General features: G+C 38.6%; 1 protein-coding gene across 2 annotated transcripts in view; it reads right to left on the reverse strand.

Moving 5' to 3' along the window:
- The window catches only part of LOC121329289 (monoglyceride lipase-like), a 37,295-nt gene extending 19,048 nt beyond the window's left edge, over positions 1-18,247 (reverse strand). Inside the window, exons 1-3 of one of the 2 annotated variants that reach the window (XM_041274822.1) lie at positions 18,114-18,247; positions 17,001-17,151; positions 4,802-4,908 (exon numbers count right to left, since the gene is read on the reverse strand). In XM_041274822.1, coding sequence (XP_041130756.1) covers positions 4,802-4,908; positions 17,001-17,125 — 232 coding nt within the window. In that variant the 5' untranslated portion in view covers positions 17,126-17,151; positions 18,114-18,247. Of the gene's footprint in view, positions 1-4,801; positions 4,909-17,000; positions 17,686-18,113 lie in introns of those variants that run through there. The other variant, XM_041274821.1, reaches the window with a different exon arrangement.
- Positions 18,248-21,898: the final 3,651 nt, after the last annotated feature.

Consider the following 21,898-nt stretch of genomic DNA (forward strand, 5'->3'; position numbering starts at 1 on the left):
CATGATTTGAAAGTGTTACCAATGAAAGAAAGCAGAAGAGAAAAAAAACAAAAAAAAAACACGAAATACCAATGAATTGTTAGAGGCTTATATAGGGGAAAACAAGCTGTTATTTAACCACAGAAAGAAAGCGCACACCCCCGAGCAAGCTGCACATCCATCTGGATTCAATTTGAATCAGCCTTAGAAAAAACACAACCTAAGAATGTCTAAATAAACTTGTCAACTAACAACAAAGCAAATGGATAACCTACTGAATGTTAAGTGCCTGATGCTGTGAGTTTAGTTTAAACATTTAGATAATGGATAAGTAATTATTAGTCAGCACATTTAAACTGTACACCACAACTAAATTATATAATTTAAAGCCATTCAGTCCTACTCGCAAAGCTATAATTTATGTAAAGTCTTTTTTTTTTATTACTAAAATCTTCACAATGATGAAGGCACATTTGTCGATTTGACTTTATTTCATGAAACTGTTCCAAGGAAAAAATTCTCCTGTCATTTCTCAATTTTCAGAGGGCATCACAGCATGGGAAAACATGAACAGGCTACTCTGGAAAGATGAACCAAACTGGTCCAGTTCTGATAAAAAAAAAAAAAAAAAAAAAAACTAAAACACTAAAAAAACAAACCGGGAACCACCAGAGAAACTCAAATAGTGCAACTGTAATTGTAAACCTCTCCAATTCTCCAAGCAGGCTCAATCTTATGGTTGCCGACTGCTGAAACATGCATACATAACCACAGAAATAAATATTATTTTTGGACTCCTCATGGAGGAGTTGCACACGGCAAACTGGGCTGTGACTAAAGGCAGGAGCCTCTTATGCACAGCTACTCTATCCCATGACTATAATTCAAAAAGCTCAAAAAGGTACAAATTGTTTAGTATTGAGTAACACCAAATCATACTGTACATGAATATGCTGCGTAAAACACCCGGTGCACCCAGCGGTCTCCTAGCAAGTGAAGGCACTATTGTATTCTGGACGCTGTAGTTCATTCTGTTGTAATGTCTTGTAATGATATATCTTGCTAGCAGCGTGTGTGTGTGTGTCAAATGCATGAATTGTGAGTATGTATCTTAGAAGAACCAAAAGGGTACCAAGCTATACAGGAAAATAGCTGCAACAGAAAGAATGGTTGAAGAATGATGTCACCACTAGGTATAAAAAGGCTTGTCTATAGATCCTTTGTTAGACCAGAAGGATGAAGACTGCACACTCTGTCTACTAAAGAAGTAATTTTGCTCATTAATGCCTTTTTTGTATTTCATGTGGATTTTGCAGTTTAAGAAAGCATTAGTATTGAACTGGCTAATTGCTGCATTGAGCGAACCACTCCGGGTTAATCCACAAAATAAGACTCTGAGCCAGTTACCGCAATTCAGGACAAGCCTGTGAATGCGTCTACAGCAACGCGTTCTAGATACAGCCTTAGCTGATGTCTTTATTTAACAGCACCGGGACGCTTTCTTCTGCCCTGATTTACTGAAAACATGTTTAGTGTCCCTGTAGACTAGGCCGGGCACACCCACGTGCAGCCAGGAGAGCTGAGGCAAAGCTTAACTTAAACACATTAGTGAACTTAAAGCAAGGAGATGGTGTACTGTTTAAAAATGATACAACAGTGAAATGTCAGGTACATTTTAAAGTTTTAAAAAAATAAAATAAATATGTGGATAACCATTGTGTTCTTTTTAAATGAGAACACTGCCAGGAAAAAATCTCAGAACATTTTTTTCTTTTTTTTTTTGTTGAAGGCTAGGCCACCAACAAACGAGATCTTACCATACAGCACTGTATTGAATATGCTGCCCACACTATCTGACTGGCAGAAGTCTAATAGAAGCTAATTACGCACAGTCCACAATGAAGATGAAAAGAAAACAATTTCAAAAGAAAATCTAACTCCCTGTTCTTATGAGTCTATTTAGTATATTTAAAATGCATCATTCAGAAAACTCATTTAAACGAAAGGTTGCATTGCCCTAAGTGCGAGGGATTGTGGCAAAGTGGCAATTAGTAGCTGGTGCAGCAATCCCAAAGAACAAACAGACAACAAAGTACAGGTGAAATGGATTGTTTTATTTATTTTTAAATCCAATGGTCTGATGACCAGCCAGTAAATAATAAAGCTTTTGCAATACACACCGATGTCTACTGAGCAATGAAAAACAGGGTTGCAGTCCCGTAAATAATAAGCACGGTATGTTTTAACACGCACAATTAGACACGCACGTTCACAAAGTCCAAAGTGAGTGCTCTCAGTGCTTGTGATGCAGTACAATTAGTGCTAAAAACGTTAACCGTGACAGTAGTGCTGTGTTGATCGGGTTTTGTGCTGGCCCTTGGTGATAGCTCCAGATTCATGTTTAGCCGTCTAGTGATACAAACAAGACAATTACTAATAAAACGAAAACAAACAAACACTCATGAATTCTTTCACAACGCTTTCTCTGCATCTCTCATGGTACTTCCACTTCCTTAATACAAACCAAGCAAAGGAAAAGATTTACGATTCTCCGGCCCCTTTATGCTATCACACATGACACCTTGGTAAGCGATTGCAGCTGTCTCCATTGCTTACAGCTGCTACCTTGTTTACCTTCCGGGTCAATACGTTCCTGCAATGGAGTCTCGCCTTCTTCTAGGCTGACTGACTTCCCGACCTAGGAAATGAAGTGTCAGGTCAGCCTGTCCAAAGACTTCCCCTTTCGCTATTTACCGCCCTCACAGGTTGGGAGGGAGATTTCCAACCAGAACTCATTATACTTCTGTCACTGGGATCCACTGTATCTATTTTAATTTCCTTGTTTAAATCACTTTAGTATCCTGCCTGCTGTCTTTGACAGAAGACTCCAGGCGCTTAGGATAATACAGTACTGACAAAACAGATAAATATCTTTGGCAAGAAGCTGCGATTCTCATAACCCCACATAACAGAACTTTTAGACAAATGTATTCATAACTTCAAGCACTCGTCTGTTTTAAGAACATAAGAAAATGTAAGAATGAGAGGTGGCCATTCCGTCCATAAATGCTTGTCCAGTTTCAACTATTGCTTCTGTGAGCAAGTCAGTCTATTGCAAAGCAAGGTAGTTTCATTTTTTGCGTACTGGAGTCCTGAAATGAGTTTTGCTGGTCTGCTACTACTGCTTTCAATCTGTATACTTACTGCATTACAGTAAACTACATAGAGTCATGGTAATGGGCTACTTACAACATTAAATAAACTTAAACGATAATTTAGTTTTTTGGATGGCTGGTGGCTGGCCTGATAAGAACCTAAGATGGTCAGCTGTTTTCAATCACTTAACAATAGCACAACCTTTGTAAAGTAGTCAGGAGTGAGACCAACAGATTGTGTTGATTCTTTGTAATGAGGCGTTTATCCCTGCAGTGTCTCAATGCATCTTGGAAGATCACATGACATGCTTTGGTTCACTTTTGAAAAGTACGGTATGATATTCAAGGATTAAAGCACTTGATGAGCGGATGAGACTAAACAGATGCAGGCTTATGATAATCACAGGGTGTTTAACTCAGGAATCAGTTCCAAAATATGTCCTAGAACTTTCAAAATTGGGTCATGATCTAACCAGTGGTAGACAACTATAGCCTTTAACTCTAGCACAGTTAATCCCATTGGATGATATGTTGGCTACCTTGTTAACATATTAACATCACTGCCTAACGTATACAGTGGGGGAAGAAGTCCATGTTAGTGACTATAATTGTATAGGAAGTTTAAATCTGCTAATGCTTAGATCATTAAAAACAGACCCCTGTATTTTTGCATGCAACAACTGTCTTTATATGTGTAAAAATCAACAGGAAATTGGTGGTCAGTTGTCATGTTTTGGATATTAGAGTTTTGTGGTTCTGTGAGGTAGGCATGCTGTGAGTGTGGGGTTTGGAACTTCAATAGCGATGCCGAGATATGTTTGAACTGAGCCATGGCACATACATTGCATCTAACACAATTGTGTAGTATCACCCAGGGCTGCAGTACAATTACATTACATTTCAGGCAATAGGCGACACTAGTACTGATTACTAACAGCTCCCAACCATAGAGAATCTGTTTTGTTATCAATGGTTCAGAAAGTAGTCTACAGTTTTGTTGTTGAATAAATTAAATATTAACTTTCATTACAGTACTAGTACGTTTTTTTTTTTTTAAATTGGTCTTTGCAATTGGTCTATGAATATCTTTGCAAAGTTCAATGCTCACCCTGCAAGCTTAAACAGATTTGCCAGATTATAGGAGACTGTTAAGCAAATGGTCAAACCATCTGTTTCTGTTTGACGACAATGGCAGCTTTTACCTTTAAATGGTAAGAACTGCATTTGTTTAGACAAGATCCACTATGACTTCATGTATACACAGTATAACTGCCCCAGAGACAAGCTGTGTACAGTAATGAGCCTGTGGTCTTAAACTTGACTGCTAGTTTTCACTCTGTTTTGCTTCTGTATGTGGTCAGGCAGGGGATACCTCTTCAGGTCTTTGATGTAGCAAGCATCAAAGACATACAAGTTATTTTAAAATTTGGGTTTCTTGATCTGAATTCTCAGTAAACAAGCCTTTATATAGCTCAGAATTACTGCAAACATGTGTGCATCAAACTAGCATTCAATGCAAAGGAATCTGGAAGTGGGAATACAACCTTGGACATATCAGCAGAAATTCTTTCATCTCCCTCATACAGCTATTTTAGAACAAGATAGTTACATTATGGCTAACATGCAACTAAAGCAAAGCTGTCTGTTTATTTGTATTAGCTACTCACCATGGTCATGTGTGAATGCCAGTATGGAATGTTCTGTGAACTTCTGGGCCAAATCGCTGTAGCCTCCACAGTGCTCCCCTGCACCATGTGCGATGAAGACAAGTGCCCTGAAATAAAGCCAAAGCAAGACAAGTTAGCTGCTGTAAACACAGTCTGCTGAGCACCTGGACCATCTTTCCCTGCAGGCATTTCAATCCAGGTACTGCAGTTCAGTGATGACAACAAGGATTGTACAGGTTGGTTCAATTACTGTAGTTGCAGTTTTCAATGGGAAATGTTTGATTATTTAACTAAATAAACATCCCTACTTTAAGATGCATAGTAAAACCATATAAACAATTCAACTACATTTATTAAACCATATTTTACTGTAACTATTGGTAACTTAGTTCAATCTATTTATTCATCAAAGTAAAACTGTTCATGAAGTGCACAGACTTCAGTGTGAGCGCACTATTTTTACCTGTGGTTCACGCACCTGTATTACACTGCATAAGCGCCTGCTTTATTAAGCACAGCAGTGCAACTTTATTGTTAAGTGGAAATAACTGCTAGTTGATGTCAAATCAAAACTCTCTCGTTTCATGTGAAGGTAAGCCAAACCCTGGATGAGGGGCTGGCCTTACCAGGCAGAGCAGGCGTGGCACTCAAGCATCCCCCCCATGTGTGGAAGCTGCCTGCAAAGGGATGGGAGGAGGCGGGGTTGGGGGGACAGCAGCACCTCCCTGTCGTATCTTACATAAGCTTCTAACAACTGCTGGAACATTGTGGGTTTGGATCACATATTTTTGAATGCATTAACAAAAACATGAATAATCTTTTCATTCCTTAATGTCGCCACCTTTATATGTCTAAGAAGCAACCTGTGATGCCAGCTTTGTACAGCCTTTTGACTTAAATCCCAAAAAGCCTGTGGACGTCTGTCTGAAAAAACCCTAGACCGTCTGTCCTCTTTTCAGCTGTGCCTGTACTCACTATAAAATGTGGAAATGGATACAAGTTATACCAGGTATTCTTTGAATCTACAATATGGAAGTGTGACAGATCGAATGATTCTTGGTGTTAGATCGCCCTCCAGACCTGCACTATGTAAAAGGAACAGAGTACCCTTAATCAAATGGCAGGACAATTTATTCCTTAGGGTAGGTGGAATTCAGTCATTTAGGAAGGGGGCTAAGCTACGGCACCCAAGCTCAATGACTCCGACAGGAGACGGCGTGGCATCCGAGGATTGGAGGAGCGGGTGCGCTCGTTAACCTAGGGGTCATGAGCGAGGGTATATAGGGGGGCGTAGTGCAAGAGATCTGTTCCTCCATTTTCACAGAGCACTGTAATACACCACGAGCACTTCTTCACCATCACTAAGAACTGTGTTTGTGTTTAGTGTTAACTGGACTTTTTGGTTGCGGGTCAAACCCGTGGGATTTTACAAACAAAGTGATACACGCCGCTGTACTCCTTCCATCATTTATTATTTACAAGTGTTAGCCATAAGGCTTTGGACATTGCTATTTTTTTGATAAACACCCTTGCACCTGAAAATCATTGTCTGTTTGTTTTTGTATCCGTTCTGCACTGCACGCCACAGTAAGTTATGTAGTTAATTCAGCGAACAGAAAAAGTAATTCATGCTGTAACCTAATTTCTCTGCTACTGCGCAATATGCAATGCACAGCCTATGTTGTAATATCGTCCCCCTTTTTCAAAGGCACCCTCCTGAGTAGTGACTGGCTGCCTGTCACTGCCACACAGCTGGAGGGTTATCAGACTGTTCAGGTTCAGCAGATCACTTTAATCATTTAGTGGCCAGTAGAAAATATTTACCCAAAGCAACACTTGAAGGAATAGCTTGCACCCTGGGGAAACAACTTCAATCACATTCTTTTCTCCATCTGTCAAGCACCGGTGGTTTTAGTGGCACAAAATGCAGGTTTAATTAAATGAAAGGTCGGAATTTCAGTACATCTTATCCTGTGTATACATGTGGTCCTGATCACAGAACATACAGCAGAGTTTGAAAGTTGTTTAATAGAAGTTCCTGAGTTCAATGAGTTAATATTTCGTGTGTAGGATGTCTTATTGTAAAACAAATAATTTCCATTGTTGGAGCAGACACCCTACAGACAACATATTCACTTACATTTGAGCACAGCAGTCAAAAATGTCGCCCTCTGACTGTCCGTCTGCTATAGGTTTAAAATTGATTGACAATACCTTGACACAGCTAGACACCATTATTGACACCCTCTCGAGACCAAGCGAACACCAACCACTGGATAAAACAATGACAGAAGCTGACAGCCATGATATATAGACCATCCTCAATTTGCCACTAAAGTTCAAGCAAAAGTACATTATTATTTAAGTATCGTAAAAAAGAAAAACAAATCTTTGCCATATTAACAATTTGTAAGGATTTTATTTTTTTTAAATAATCTGAAATTCATTCATATCTGGTAATATTTTGAGAGTAACTAACGTATTTCCAAAATATTACCTTTACATATATATAACACATTTACAGACTACAGCATCATGAACTGGAAAGACAGGTCACCCCACCTACCTATACAGCAGCTAATGATAGCAAAACCGAGAAGTGTGCTACAGTACGTGACTCAGAGATTTTGTTCCCTCCACCATTATTAAACCCCAAGCATTTTCACAGATGAATAGCTACAGGTTCATGAATATGAATCGAACAATACTGATGCTGTTGACATACCTACTAGGAATAAACTAGTTCACTGTTGTACAAATAAATTGAATGTAAGTATTACATAGGCAGGTCAAAGCACAAGATCTCTTATACACTATATACTTACTCTTTCCATACTGGCTATCTTCTCAGTGCACGTGTGTTTCTGCACAGATAACATACATCATGAAAATATGGGAAGTAAAAGTGAAATCACACTGATGTATCTCCAATTGTATTTGTTTGTTTTTTTTCCCCCTTGGAAATTTGTGCAGTAACTTCCATTGTGACAGTTCTGCTCATTTCATCTATATTGAAATAGTGCTGTGTATATCTGTGTACAATTAGAAGCTTTCTAGCACTAATCACCCTTGGATCTCAGTGCACTGCAGGCTTCAGAAGCCCTGAATTACTGCACTAGGACAGAGGTGGACCACTAAACCAAATCACACACTGCATTAACTCTACCCAAGCACACACTGCATTCATCAAGTGATGGCCCAGACTATAAAACTTACACAAGGACTTAACAATGGTTACATTTCTGTATGAGCCGGCAAAGAGCAATTGGACTAGGGCTCTTCATGATGATGAAAATCTGAGGGGGCTCGTGACAGAGCGAATGAATCTGAGTCAACAATCTCCTTCCCGATCTGTGAGGGCACTGTATAATTGGATCAGAGTGCCATGTAATGGATGGTTTGGTAGTTCATTCCAAGGTCCGTTGGAAGCCGAAGGGGGCAGGACCATGATATCAGAAATCATTGCCTTAATGCAGTAGGCGATGTGTCAGTCACGGATTGGCGGAGACGTGATTGGCCGCACCACCAAAAGAAGCCATGACGGAGGGTGTTTAGGGGAAGTGGCCCCAGCAATCTGTTCCTTTTGATGTGGTTACCACTAGGACTGAGAAAGAAATTGATCAGTTTGTGAATCGTGAGTGTTTAGTGTTTTGTCTGTTAACTGTCTGTGCTTGTCATTATAGAAAGCTAACCTCCAGGAGTTGTAGCTAAACCACCAGCAATTAAACCTGGACTTCACCACTGTACACGAATAAACCTGTAAACTAGCACTTTCACTAAGAGCACTCTGGAGGTGTGACCGTGTTGTGTTTGTGTGTGTCTTGTTTAGTGTATTATTATTTCGGGACTGAAGCCCATTGTTTGCCTGAGTGATACACATCATTGTGTAGAGCCAGGTATTATTATTTGTCTGCATATAAAGAGCTGCTTTTTCACCATGAATTGTCTTGAGTCTATCATTCCTGAGCACCGCATCACCACTGCACCTGTGCACTACAAACCACTTTGCCTCAGGGCTACATTTATTTCAGAAAATCTTAAAAGGGAGTTGACTTCACCAATGCTTTAAACACAGCACAGAAACCAGGACTAGAGGACAGAGCTGGAAGTGGACTCAGGAGAGAGAGCTGGGGTCATTTCTTTACACAGAGTGAGCTGAGGGTATGAAATGGGTTACCTAGCCATGGTGTTGGTGCTGATTCCACTGGGGTCCTTTAAGTCCTGACTTGACAAAGTTTTTAAATCAATCAGCTAGAAGGAAACAGGTGAGCACAGACAGGTAGAATGGCCTCTTCTCGTTTCTATACTTCTATGTTATTAATTTTTGTTTCACATGTACACCTGCTACAGCTTCTTTGTGGTTTCCTGTTTTTTAGTAATATATATAGTATATAATAAATTAACAGACCCTCACAGTGGTGTTGTGTAATTGTGGTGGTCTGTATTGTTTGCCACAGGCAAGATCACAAGCATGATGTTTCTTGCTTCTCTCAAAAATGCAACTGAAGAGAAGGCAATTGAATATACCATATCTGGGGTGAGAAGCTAGCTCTGGATCATTATTTACAAAACCTTTTCTCTTGTAATGCTGTGCAAACAGTGGATAATAACTGTAACTTAGCTAGAGACCAGCAATCCCAAGCTAACAATGATCAGTGAAGAGGCATGTTAGATAACTGTATTTACATGCATTATTCAGTACTATAAGTCACATCCCCACTGGAACCCATTAGCAGAGACTACACTTATAATTGTGCTGGGAGTGTAGATCTCACACTCAGAATATCAATGACAAAGCATTCAAAATGTTTAAACCATGTCAGGTTCTATATAAACACATGAAATACATTAATATCAGCTTCGGGTCTCTCTTATTTTAGATGTAATTACTTATAATATGCTTCGCTCACAGGACTGACACAGCAAAGAGTGTGCAAGAAATACACTCTCTGTAGCCTCTCACGGTTTTCAACCAGTCTCCACATAGCTCCCAGTGCATATTCATGTAGATTTCCCTAACACCACCCAGTTTTGCACAATTTGTCAGCAGGTGTTCAGGTCAGGTTTGAGGTGCGCCTACTCTCTCATTTACACAGTGGTATGGGGAAGCTCTACCCATTGTCCTTCACGTCCCAAAAAAAAACACAAACAAAGGTCAGTGGGTGTCATTCGAGCCCAGCAAAGACTGGTGACTTTGCATAGCCAGTGAGTGTATGACTCACCCAGCACACCATGCAGCTGTGCTTGTAGCAGGTGAGCCCCTCGGGGACCTCTTGTGTCAGCTTCTGTCAGTGAATTATTTGGAGAGCCCTTGAAATAAGATTTGACATTACACTAATGTTTTCTATCTAGGTCATCTCCACACCCACATGTGTCAATTACGATAATGGTTATCATTGTGATGCATGAGTTAGCCAGCACCACGCCTGCCTGACCCTCTTCTCCATCACAAGGGGTTTGTATCATCAACTGCAGATGGAGGAAACGCCTCACCTGGATTTGGAGCTGAAAGGACCCTTTTCAGTTTGTATTTGAAAGTACTGCATTTCTTTCTTCTTCATTCCACAGCTGCCTAGACATAATTTAGGCTTGCAGCATAATCTTTAATTCATTCCAATTTTAGAACAGAATGCATTTCGATGATTTTTACTGTATGACTGGCAATATGTCAGGGTAATCTTTTCCATGTGACTGCGACAGGCTGCCTTCGGTACAATCCCTGTTTAATGACAGCATTTGTTTCCTGTTCTGTGACAGTCTGTGCCAGCAACTGTCTGTCTCAGCTAAATTCATATTAAAATGAGTTTTGACATTTAAAACTTAAAATAAAGCATCTGCTATGAAACTATGCTGCAGAAAACATTGTTGTAAAGTGTAGCAGTGAAATATACAACACAGTTATTCAAACTCCCTGATGACATTTTTTAAAAATATAATTGGGTTTTGATTATATTAAAATACTCAATGAAAATGAAACACTGAATTCGTTTGGATAACTGAGTATTACATGATCAGGATTTGGATAATCGAGGGCCAGCTAACACTATTTTCCCAGGCTACGAATTTCAAAACAGTACAATAACACTAAAAAAATCCATTGATTATGGTAATAAGGTGCATTTAAATGTAGATGCTTTCATAAAATATAAAAAATTGCTAAATCCCAAACTAGTAATTTTTCAAGCTTAGATTTGCATTGATACAAAGCATTTACCTAGGAAAGGGAATATTTACACTGCACTTTCCTACCCCACCCATAAAGACAACGATGCAACAAAAACAGGATATATACCCTTTGGTTACAACGCAAGCATTAAAACAAGTTATGTTTCTGGTTTCAAGGTCAAAGTAACCATGTTAAACAGGAGGCAGCTTAAAGAAATAACTTTGAACAGTTTAATGCTTTCGAAAACGTGAAACTACCTTGTGCATCAATCTTTTTAGTGAAACAAAATGACGTCTACCCCTATCGATAAGCTTCCTGTTTCATAGTCACAGCTGTAGAACTGAACTCTAGCCTTGCACACTGCAATTGACAAGAGGGGGGGACACTGCTTGTTCCATTACCAACTGTCTCCCAGATGTAACATTGTCTCTCCAAATGTTTGTCTTTGCTTACTACATATGCTTTTTGGTTTGTTTTCACACCTAATATGTTGTGGTGTATCAGGATGAAGAACAGTCAGTAATGCACATATATAATTATATCGATACGGACTGCTTAAATCGTATTTTATAAATGTGCACTACGTGATTATTTAAAAAATCTGACAGATAAGCTGATGAGCACAACCTTTTATCAGTTGCTTGCTATGATCCGCTCGGATTCGTTTTCTATCAGATCTGCTCAAATGCCCCTTGGTGTTCCTTTAGCACAAAACAATCCAGTAAGAAAGGGGGCGAGGGGGAATAACGCAGCTCTAATAGCAACAAACAAATAAATGGTTCAAGCGCAGGATACTTTAATTAAACATTGTGAAAGCACAAAGAACTAAAACACATTTAACAGAAAATAAAGTCCCTATTTAAGAAGAACCAGAGAATCAGTATTCACACAACAAAGAAACAGTGTTGCGGCAGGAGACGTGGGCTTCATCCAATTAACAATTTACAAAGCTAAAGATAAAACATGTCTCTGAAAGCCTTAGTAAATGCACTTCACATTTACTAATAAGCAGTACACTTTTTTTCAAGCAATAAACCAAGGCTACTCAGAAAAGTAAATTTGTACATGAGCTTCTAGTAACCTATCAGTACAGAACTTAAACACGTGGCAAATTTGAATATCCTGCAATATTGTGCACACGGCGAGTGCCTCTATCAATACACTGCAGAAATGCGACGACTGTTTGACATTTTTGGAAATGTACGGGTCAGTAAACTAAAAAAAAAAAAACAAATACAACCGTTTCCCAACTTGGAATGGGTATCTCCAGATAGAAATAGAGATTTAATTGACGTCATTTAAAAAGATCAGCTGATTCAGGTAAGACTATACGAACCCAAGTCCTAGTGCTTTCTTCAGTGCACCAGTTAGGAATCTTATGTTACTTTTGTATATAGTGTACTACTGCCCAAATGTGACAATGCTGAGAACATTCAAGGGGAATATAGAGGCTGACATTGGAAACTTTCCTTAATTCCATCTCCTCTTAACCGGATTACAGGATTTAGTAAGATGCAGATCAAGCAAACCTGCTGTCTGTTTGTAGAAATTTAGAAAATCTAATTTTACAAATAATATCAACATATAGTAATGGGCTAGCACTTAACCGACAGGTTTATGAGTTCTTTCTTGAATCACTCTTCAAATAGGTATGCATAATAAATAAATCAGGAATGTTCCTTGGTAGGTCCAGCAATTCAACCAGCATTTAATATTACAATTTAAATCTCAAGCTTGTAAAAAATGCTGTTAGCAGCAAGTTCTGCAAAAGCACGAATCTTGAAAGAACGTAGGCTACGGGATGCTTCAGTTCTGATGCTAGGATTGCCGGAGCTATTGAAGGTTCTGCATGAGCTTTAGATAGGAGATTCTATTCCACATTCCACCAGCATGACTCCTGAAATGTCTTATTTTTATATAATGACCTAGTTACTTTATTTAAACTTAAGTCCAACACATTTCTCAATTTATTACATTTAGTGTTTATATAGTTTCCCATATTACCTTTCATGTATCAGGCTTGAATTATAATCTTGGTCATGGTTACCAATGAGTTCTGGTTGCGACCTGTGTGTGCCAGGCAGTGCTATGTTATTAATACTTGTGAAACAATGTAAAAGTTCTTGAACTTCAAACAACACACACGTGGATTGTCTCTTTTTGTCTTCATATTTATATTAGAGGAAATTCCAAGAATTGCAGGTCCACTGACAACACAAACCTTTAATAACTAATGCAGGGAAACAGCAGCTCTGAACTCTGGGTCCTATTACTGAACCCCAATGTTACTGTATGCATCAAAAAGCAAGCACAGGGTATTAAACTAGTGGTTTTACTGGGCAACAAGAGACGTGATGAAATCTACACTAGTTTTCACTCTGAACACCATGGCCCTGTCCCGAGTTCACATGCACTATATACATTAACCCTTTCTAGGCTGGGGTTGTTTTTTCAGTTTGATTATATAACCAGGCTTTTGAATATACATTAGGCAGCATTTGTTGTCAAATTTGGTTGAAAAGCCTGTGCCAGTAGTCTGATATGCTGCAATAAATCCAAACACTCAGCTCAGTTGTAATGAGAATACATATGCCATGTAGTGTGTAGCATGACAACACAAAGTTCGGTGGAGTGGCCAACAAAATTTTAGCCGGCCAGGAAATCCAGCACACAGAACTAGTCAGAAACATGAGCAACTTATACTCTGTGTCAAGAAATGTACAGTGGCAGACGCCAGACACAAAAATGTAAGCTTCAAATACCAAATGGGGGCTAAAACTAGAACAGGCACACCAAGAGAAAGCCCTTGTAATAGATGTGCAGGGAAGCAATCCAAAAGGCAAACAGAATACAAATCCAAGGAGGTGTTTGGAGTATAGTCTAATTCTGCTCATCACAGTACCAAAGGGACATTGTGGCCCTGGAGAGAGTCCAGACTAATCCCAGGTCTTAAAGGACTGAGCTATGAAAATAGACTGAAATAAATGAATCTATTTAGCCTGGATCAAAGAAGAAATGGGGACAGGAGGCATGATTGAAGTCTTGACAGCCTTAAAATTAATTTACAAAAGTTAACCCTAACCAATACTTTAAGTGCAGCACAGAAACCAGGGCTAGAGGACGTAGCTGGAAATTAAGTGGAGACAGACCTCGGACAGAGGGAAGGACACACAGAGAGTGGGGTGTGTATAGAAGGACCACCTAGTCATGCTGTTGAGGCTGAATCACTTGGCTCCTTTAAAACCCAACTTGACAAAGTTTTCAGATCAATCAGCTACTGGGAACCAGAGGAGCTTAGATGGGCCAAATGGCCTCTCCCCATGTTCTTATATTCTACAATAACCTGGTACAGTAAGGCCACATCATTTTGTAAATTACAGAAAAAAAGAGGATTAATAGGGACTTTATTGGTATTGTGCTATTGCTGCACTAGAATTAAATAACCATTGTAAGATTAGCTGTACTGGAAACCATTTTCATACTGTAAGATGATGTTAATGTTAAATCACAATATACAGGGTAGGAAGTGTTTTCCCTGGTTCTTTAAAGAGCACTGCGTGACCTACATACCATGCTGATATCAGAGAAACAGCTTAATATTCAACAACACTTTTCTTAGGGGTTTGCAAAACCAAGCATCATTAATGCATATGTTTCATTTAATACAGAATAGTTCATTAACAATCAGTCTAAATGTGTGATACTAATTTATATGTAAGAAGAATTAAACACTACAATTTTAATCACTTATGACAAGCGGAATCCCAGTCATTCACTTTGACTGGGCTCCAATGCTATCCTGCATAACATCACGTGGTACAGGGCCCACAGCACAATGATTCAGTTCAGGTCAGAAGCAACACATTACTTTTTAAATTAAAATCCAGGAGTTAAAAGAAATACCAAAACCCATGAACAAATATTTGACATTGCTTAAGGGTACATAAGGACCTTTTTATTTTGTGTTACATGTTCCCAGGTGTTGCTACAACTGTTTACACAAGGTGTTTATACTGTTTAATTTAAGTGTTTTTTTTTTTTTTTTTTTTTTTACATTTACACTTTTTTAGCTTTTAAATTGCATTTCCTGCCTCTGAGAACTACATTTCCCATCATCCTCCTGCTCACACATGTAACCAAGATGGATTTACCAGTGAGCAGGAGGATTATGAGAAATGTAGTTCTCAGAGGTCCATGCAGGTACATGGGAAGCAATCCTGAGGCAGAGAATGCAATTTAAAAGTTAAAAAAAAAAAAAAAAAAAAAAAGTGATGAAACTGTAAAAAAAACAAAAACAAAACACACCCCTTACTTAGTTGTAGCAATACATGGTCACATGTAACAATAAAATAAAAAGGTTCTTATATACCCTTTAAGTGCTTTGTTGTTTGTTTTTTTTGTTTTTTTTTTTGTAAAGAGTGTTTGTTTAACTACCTGAAATTGTGCATTGTGGTCTTTGTCATATTAACTATTGGCTAATGTTTATAAAATGCTTCTATTTCACCTGATTTCTTGAATTATCTTATTTTAAGTGCAGGGTGCCAATACTTTTGTCTACTGCAGTAATAGCTGGAGCTACATAGCGAATAGAGTGTAATTAAGCCTCTTTCAGACTGGCACTCTTACCCCTGTCCCGACCCGGGTTCTGGCTACCGCGGGTCACAATTCCACGTAGTGTATAACCACGTACCAAGGTCGACCCTAGCTTGGATGTGGGTTGACACGCTTTGACCCGGGTCGAGCAAGCAAAATACATGATGAGAGTTCGTAAGTGTAGGAAGTAACAACCAGCCATCCTGCATGGAGGGTTCACTTCACAAGATGACTTAAAAACTGGTCCTGGGCCTGAAAACATCTGCGAGTGGCGCTGCTCAGAAGACAGTGTTTTCTCCTTTTACACCCATTGTGCACTGTAGTGAACACTTCATATAAATTATGACAAGTGCAAACTCTGCCATTCACTTTCATTGGGATCACAGTTTCCAGTGTGTTATCTTGTGAAAAACACAATTTGGATAAACATGCCGAACAATCCAGCCTGCTACGGTAAAGCTGATTCCATTGAAGACAGTGTAGAAGCAGCGAATACAGAAGCTGGCTTTTAAACTCCATGACCATAAAAGGAAAGTCCCCAGAACAGAAAACACTTGTGTATAACCAGAGAAAGTGTCACGTGTACAAGGAGGCAACAGTCTACAATATTCTTAACAAATCTGGAATTTACCCTTTCACATTGTATCCACCAGGGAGATTGTCACTGTATCTCTTTGCATCCTCAGTGTACTCTTAATTAACAAGGAAATCCAATCTCCGCTTTCACACCAAGATATTGTACAACTCACTGGTCCTGCTGAACAACATTTTTCTACAATTTAGCCTGCTGTGTACTGTAAGAGAATCTATTGTGTTTAAAGTGCATAAAGGCAGTGTTAGCTACTCTAAGCCTTTAAACCTGATTAACAAAATTCCACTCTGTAAAGTCAATACAAATAGAATAATTATGCTGCTACTGTACTTCTACAGTATTGTATTGCTGCGAGTGTGTAGTGTTTAATTGCATTTTATTCAATAAACATACTGCTGTTCTGAAATTTTAAATATATATAAAAAAAAAAAACTATTACAAACCCCAAAATGTCAAACATGTTATATCATAGTGAAAGATCGATTCCTAAGGAAGGTAATAAAGACATTACTAAAAATAGATTCTCCCCGGCATAAAGTATATTAATGATTGTTTCATGCAAAGATATTTTGAAAACTGTAATCTAATTAGCGTCTAATCAATAAAGAAACGTATTTCACAGTTTACACTCGGGCTTACTGGCACGTGTGCCGTCTAAAAGGGGGCCTTTCATTTAATATTCTGGCATAAGGACGTTTGATCAGTGGCGAATTAGACACGAGTATACGTTAAAATGTTTCTTTCATGCAAAAGTACATTATTTTGAATTTCTAAATCGATTTCAGGTCATTTCTGTAATATTTAATTAGTATTTATTAACACAATAATAATAATAATAGAATACCGACCTTGGTTGGCTGTCCGGTGTCCAGTACCTACAGAACAAGTACTGTCCATCCGCGTTGATGATATGCGGGATATCTTTGTATGGGACCCCCTGAGGAGTTAACTTCTCCGACCCCTCTTCTGGCATTGTGCTCGGACCGATTAGCAGAATATCTACAACACAAGCGCGCATCACGGCCAGTAAGTTATCACTGTAAATGTACGAGGCTGCTGCAATGAGAAACCAAGTTACTAAAAGGGTCATTGTACAGTAGTGCTCAGTAATGTTGCCAAACTTGCTGTGGTGAGCTATTGCGTATGTTTTCAATTATAGAGCGTGCCTAAGGCAGGTAAGGCAATGCTGGTTAACTACTGCCCCGTGCCCTTCAGGATCCCGGCAGTGACTGATGTAGACAGACAGGAGCACACTCCTCCGTAACAGTCGGCAGGCGAGTCCACAGTGACACAGAGGAATAAGCGGAAAACACTTACATTAAATGAAAGGCGGAAAAAGAAACGCACGCGGTCGTTTCTTTCCATCCAAAATTGTAGCCCTTTCATTCATTACTGACCTTCTAAATTGCAAATTGAACTATTCAGCAGAGGAAGCTCAACTGTACCAATCAAGTAGGCCTACGACAGTAACGTTTAATCAACGACATTACTAGCAAAGAAGCCCGCACTAATATAACTAGCTGTATGTACCATTGTTTTAAATATCTTGTAAAGTAAGGCTATTTTATCACGCCTTGACATACTTTGAAACTTCCCAACTTAATCACCGTTATTTTATTTAGTTCGTTTTATATATATATATATATAATATATATATATATATATATATATATATATATCATACTATAGGCTATCCGATACAAATCCTATGTTCACCTGAATAATATAATTTCAATTAAATGACAAAATAACGATCTATAAAACGTATATACCGCATACAGTACAAGTCAAAACCAAAAGTAAAGTGAGACAGTTCCTTGCTAAATAACTTGTTCTGCACATCAACTTGTTTTATCTACAGTGACGCGGGCTGACTGCGAGTGACACTAAACCGACTGGAAGTGTACTTTAATATTTCGTTTGTATTCATTTGCCTTATTGTGATGAGGACAAGTACTTGCCTTGTATAAATCCGCTGCAGTGGATCTCCTCCAATAAACGCTCCGTAGAAGTAGCTTATAGTTTTGTGGTAGTCAAGTTCTCTATTCAGTTGCCTCTGCTCGCGCTGTGGAATAATAACCTACTGCAGCAGCAGACTCTACCGGTCAGCAAGAGCAACCAAACATATCCGCGTTGCCAAAAGAGGCGTGTTTAAAAGCCAAGGGGAATTCTCTATTTGTGAACACACATAGCTTTACATATCGTCACAGAGCTGACTATAGTTGATTAAAAACACGCTTTGATTAGCATGGAGATAAATATAGAACGAACATAGTAACGTGTGCTATTAAAGTATTCCATGGTTTCCCATGAAGTACTTCTATGGTTCCCTTTAAAAATTCAAGCAAGGACCAACACTGGTGAACGCTCGTTTAAAATGTCATTGCAGTTCTTCAGAATTACATAATGAAATAAAACCTTACAGCTGGAAATTAAATGGAGATAGGACTTAGGATAGAGGCAAGGAGACACTTCACACAGAGAGTGGTGTAAACATACTGACCTGTCAATGTCGTTATTCAGCTGCCAGGGAATTCTGAGAAGTGCTACTGTTTTTTTTTTGTTTTATTTTTTTTTTTTAAAGCAGGTGACACCAACTGTACCAACATTAATAAAGCACAACAGGACTCCTTATGATACAGTTGATGTCATGAATGTTTCTTTGTAATTTGTTGCAGCATTTAGACACAAGTCAAAGACCCTCAGCCTTTTTCCTGATCATTCCTAATAAGATAAGAAGAGTGCACAAAAAAAGTTAAACTAAGAAATGATGTAGGAAAGAAACTGTGGTAAAACCCCCAATTCAAGGCTGGTTTGTACCCTTGAATTAGTAGGCCCAGGCTCCAAAACTGCAGTTCAACTCTTGGGCGTACTTAACCACAAAACAAAACACGATTTAAAATAGAAACACTCAAAAGCATTGCAAACAAAACAGCACCCAAGCGTCAGCTGCATCCCCGTCTCTTTCTGTTCACACTGGGGAAAGCTCCGTCACTGAACCAGTTCTCTCTACTACCTACTGCCAACAAACATCTCTTTGTTCCCCTTTTATGGTTTGTGGCCAGGGGTTGATTGACAATCAATAATTCAATCAACACATTATACACTTTTCCACCTAACAATTAAAACATACTTTTCTAATTAAGTAATTCAACAATTACACACATCAATTTAAACAAGGTGGCTGTTCTTCCATGCCTAAGCCATGATGGCTGCCAGCCACAAAATACCCATTTCTCAGTGTGCAGAGCCTCTGCTCTGTCATACAGACACACAGCTATTGTATTGCAAGCTGTACTATACAACAACCACACTGCTCTCCCAGTGTTTTCTATAGAGGTCAGCTGTTCTGTTATACCCCAATAACTGAAAAGATTAATCAAATTAAAGACACCTGTTCTAAAAGCACTGCTTATTGTGAATCACTTGAGCACTGCTCTCAAAGTGTTAACTCTTTCAGTGGACTACAGTGAGTATTTCAGACAAACAGAGGTAAATACATTAATAAGTGTAAAAAGTTGTAGTATAATAGGGATAATGCCATTGCTGTGGCATGTTCCTCAGTAATAAAAAAAACTATTTCCTTTAAATAACATTAGACTCGGGACTCCCATTATTACCTTGTAATGTGCCACAGCAATGTCATGTCCTTTTCGGTATTCTTTATACTATTTATACCTGCATATCTTCCGTGTCTCTTGTCTGTTTCATGCAACCCTCCACCTCCTCATCTCCATTATTATTAGCTGCACTTCGCGTCTGGCTTCTCAGCATAATGGGGGTAGACCGAGTCTCCCAGTGATCAAGAATCGAAGCCAAAGTGTCTTCATTATGCACACTTCAAATCTTAAATCTGGCATCCCTATATTCTCATCATATATGTCAGTTGGTTTGTGTTTGATTTTGTGTCATAAAAACGAATTGCTTTGTCCCTGTTTTCATACGCATGTATTGTTAAGAGTGCTAAGTTACGTAAGTTAAATATTCATGTCTTTTATCTGATTTGATGCATATGCCGGTCGATATGGGCTTCACCTTTCTACTGACCTGTCTTCTGTACCACAGCAAAACAACATGTTCTTGGCTTTTCAATCAATCTGCCGGGGGGAAGTCCAAAAAAATACCCACGCATGCAGTTGTATGTCTCCTGGGAGCCCCCTAGTGCTAATCTCATAACAGCAAAAAAAAAAAAAAAAAAAAAAAAAAGCGTAAAACATAAAACTGTACATAGTATAGTAATAGCTATGGTTACATCATGATTTCCGTTTACTAGAGATCAGAGTCCAAGAAACTTAGACAAGTTGACAAATTTTCCTGCATTGTCAGTGTAATGAAGAATTTACTTTGTTTTAGTTTTAATTGCTTTATCACAATAGTGACCACTCCAAAGAACCCTGAAGAACCATTACACACAATCTTGGACTACAGACTACATTAATACTATAAAATAAAGTTTATCACATTATCAGATTATACTGTTCAGAAAGTTCAATCAGAGGCCAGGAGTTTATGATAAAATGTTTGGAAAAGTTTAATTAAAGTCTAAGTCAGTTATTGTGCACTCCAACCATAAGGATACATTTTGAAGGAAGACCCTAAAAACAGTTTGTGTCTTTTAAGAGCAATTCAGGTTGACCCTTTGAGGGGTCATTATAAAAGTTAAAGGAATACTTCATACTTCCATCTGTATGTCTCACTTAGTTACATTTTTGCAAATATCTGGAGAACCTCTTCAAATTATTATGAAACACTTCTTTGCTAATTCTTATTCTAAAATATACTGTACATGCTGTTGATATGTGTCATGGTCATCAATGCTTTCATCATACTGGTAGCTTGAATTCCCAGACATAGCGGGGGATGTATGTTACTGACATACTTGTTAAAATATCAATGAGTGAAGAATGAGTAACAATTGATGACACATAGCATGAGATAATAGTCAGACAAAAAAAATTACGCAAATGTACAATGTACAAATCATTCTTTAAACAGCAGCTGACAGTTGTTGTGTTGAAGAATTGGCCTTTTGTCTTGGCATGCTTATATCTATACAAAAATTAATCATGAATTACAATTCAGGAATATATTCAACATAAACCATCAAGCAACCTACATGTGTTCATTGTTTTCCTGTTGGCAGGGGTAATACACATTGTTGATACTGGCCTTCAAGTGATTTCAAGCAGGACCAAACAAGTCAGATACATTTTTTTTTTTTTTTTTTCAAAAGACCTTATTTGGAAAGGACTTAAGACTGTTACTAATAGAGAAGAGGACCGCCAAACAATAATTTGCCTGCTTGTCAGATGTTTGCTGAGTATTTTATTTCAAAGCTGCTGATCCCACCTCCCAATTTAATAAATAGTCACTAAGAGGAGACGTCAGTCTCTTTTGCAGTGAACCCGCGAATGCGAGTGATGTGACTTTGCATGGTTGGCAGTCAGATTCTCTTTCATGGAACCGGGGTTACAGCCGTAACCTATTGTTCCCTTTCAATTTGAAGATGACTGACAAACAATACTTTTGGGAAAGTATATCAAAGCCGCCGCGAAGAGAATGAGAATGAGTGGACAGTATATGAGGGAAATTACACTACTGCCATCTAGTATTGGTGGTGTGAGCATGCAACCTCAGGGACCCTGTGCCTATTGAAGGCATGGAGGGATCTACGACATTGTCCATAGAACCTGGTAAATGTATGCGTAGTAGCTCATCTGGCAGCGGTACAAATATCGGTCAACGA

The sequence above is a fragment of the Polyodon spathula genome, chromosome 16 (genome assembly GCF_017654505.1).
Source record: "Polyodon spathula isolate WHYD16114869_AA chromosome 16, ASM1765450v1, whole genome shotgun sequence".
Classification (NCBI taxonomy): Eukaryota; Metazoa; Chordata; class Actinopteri; order Acipenseriformes; family Polyodontidae; genus Polyodon; species Polyodon spathula.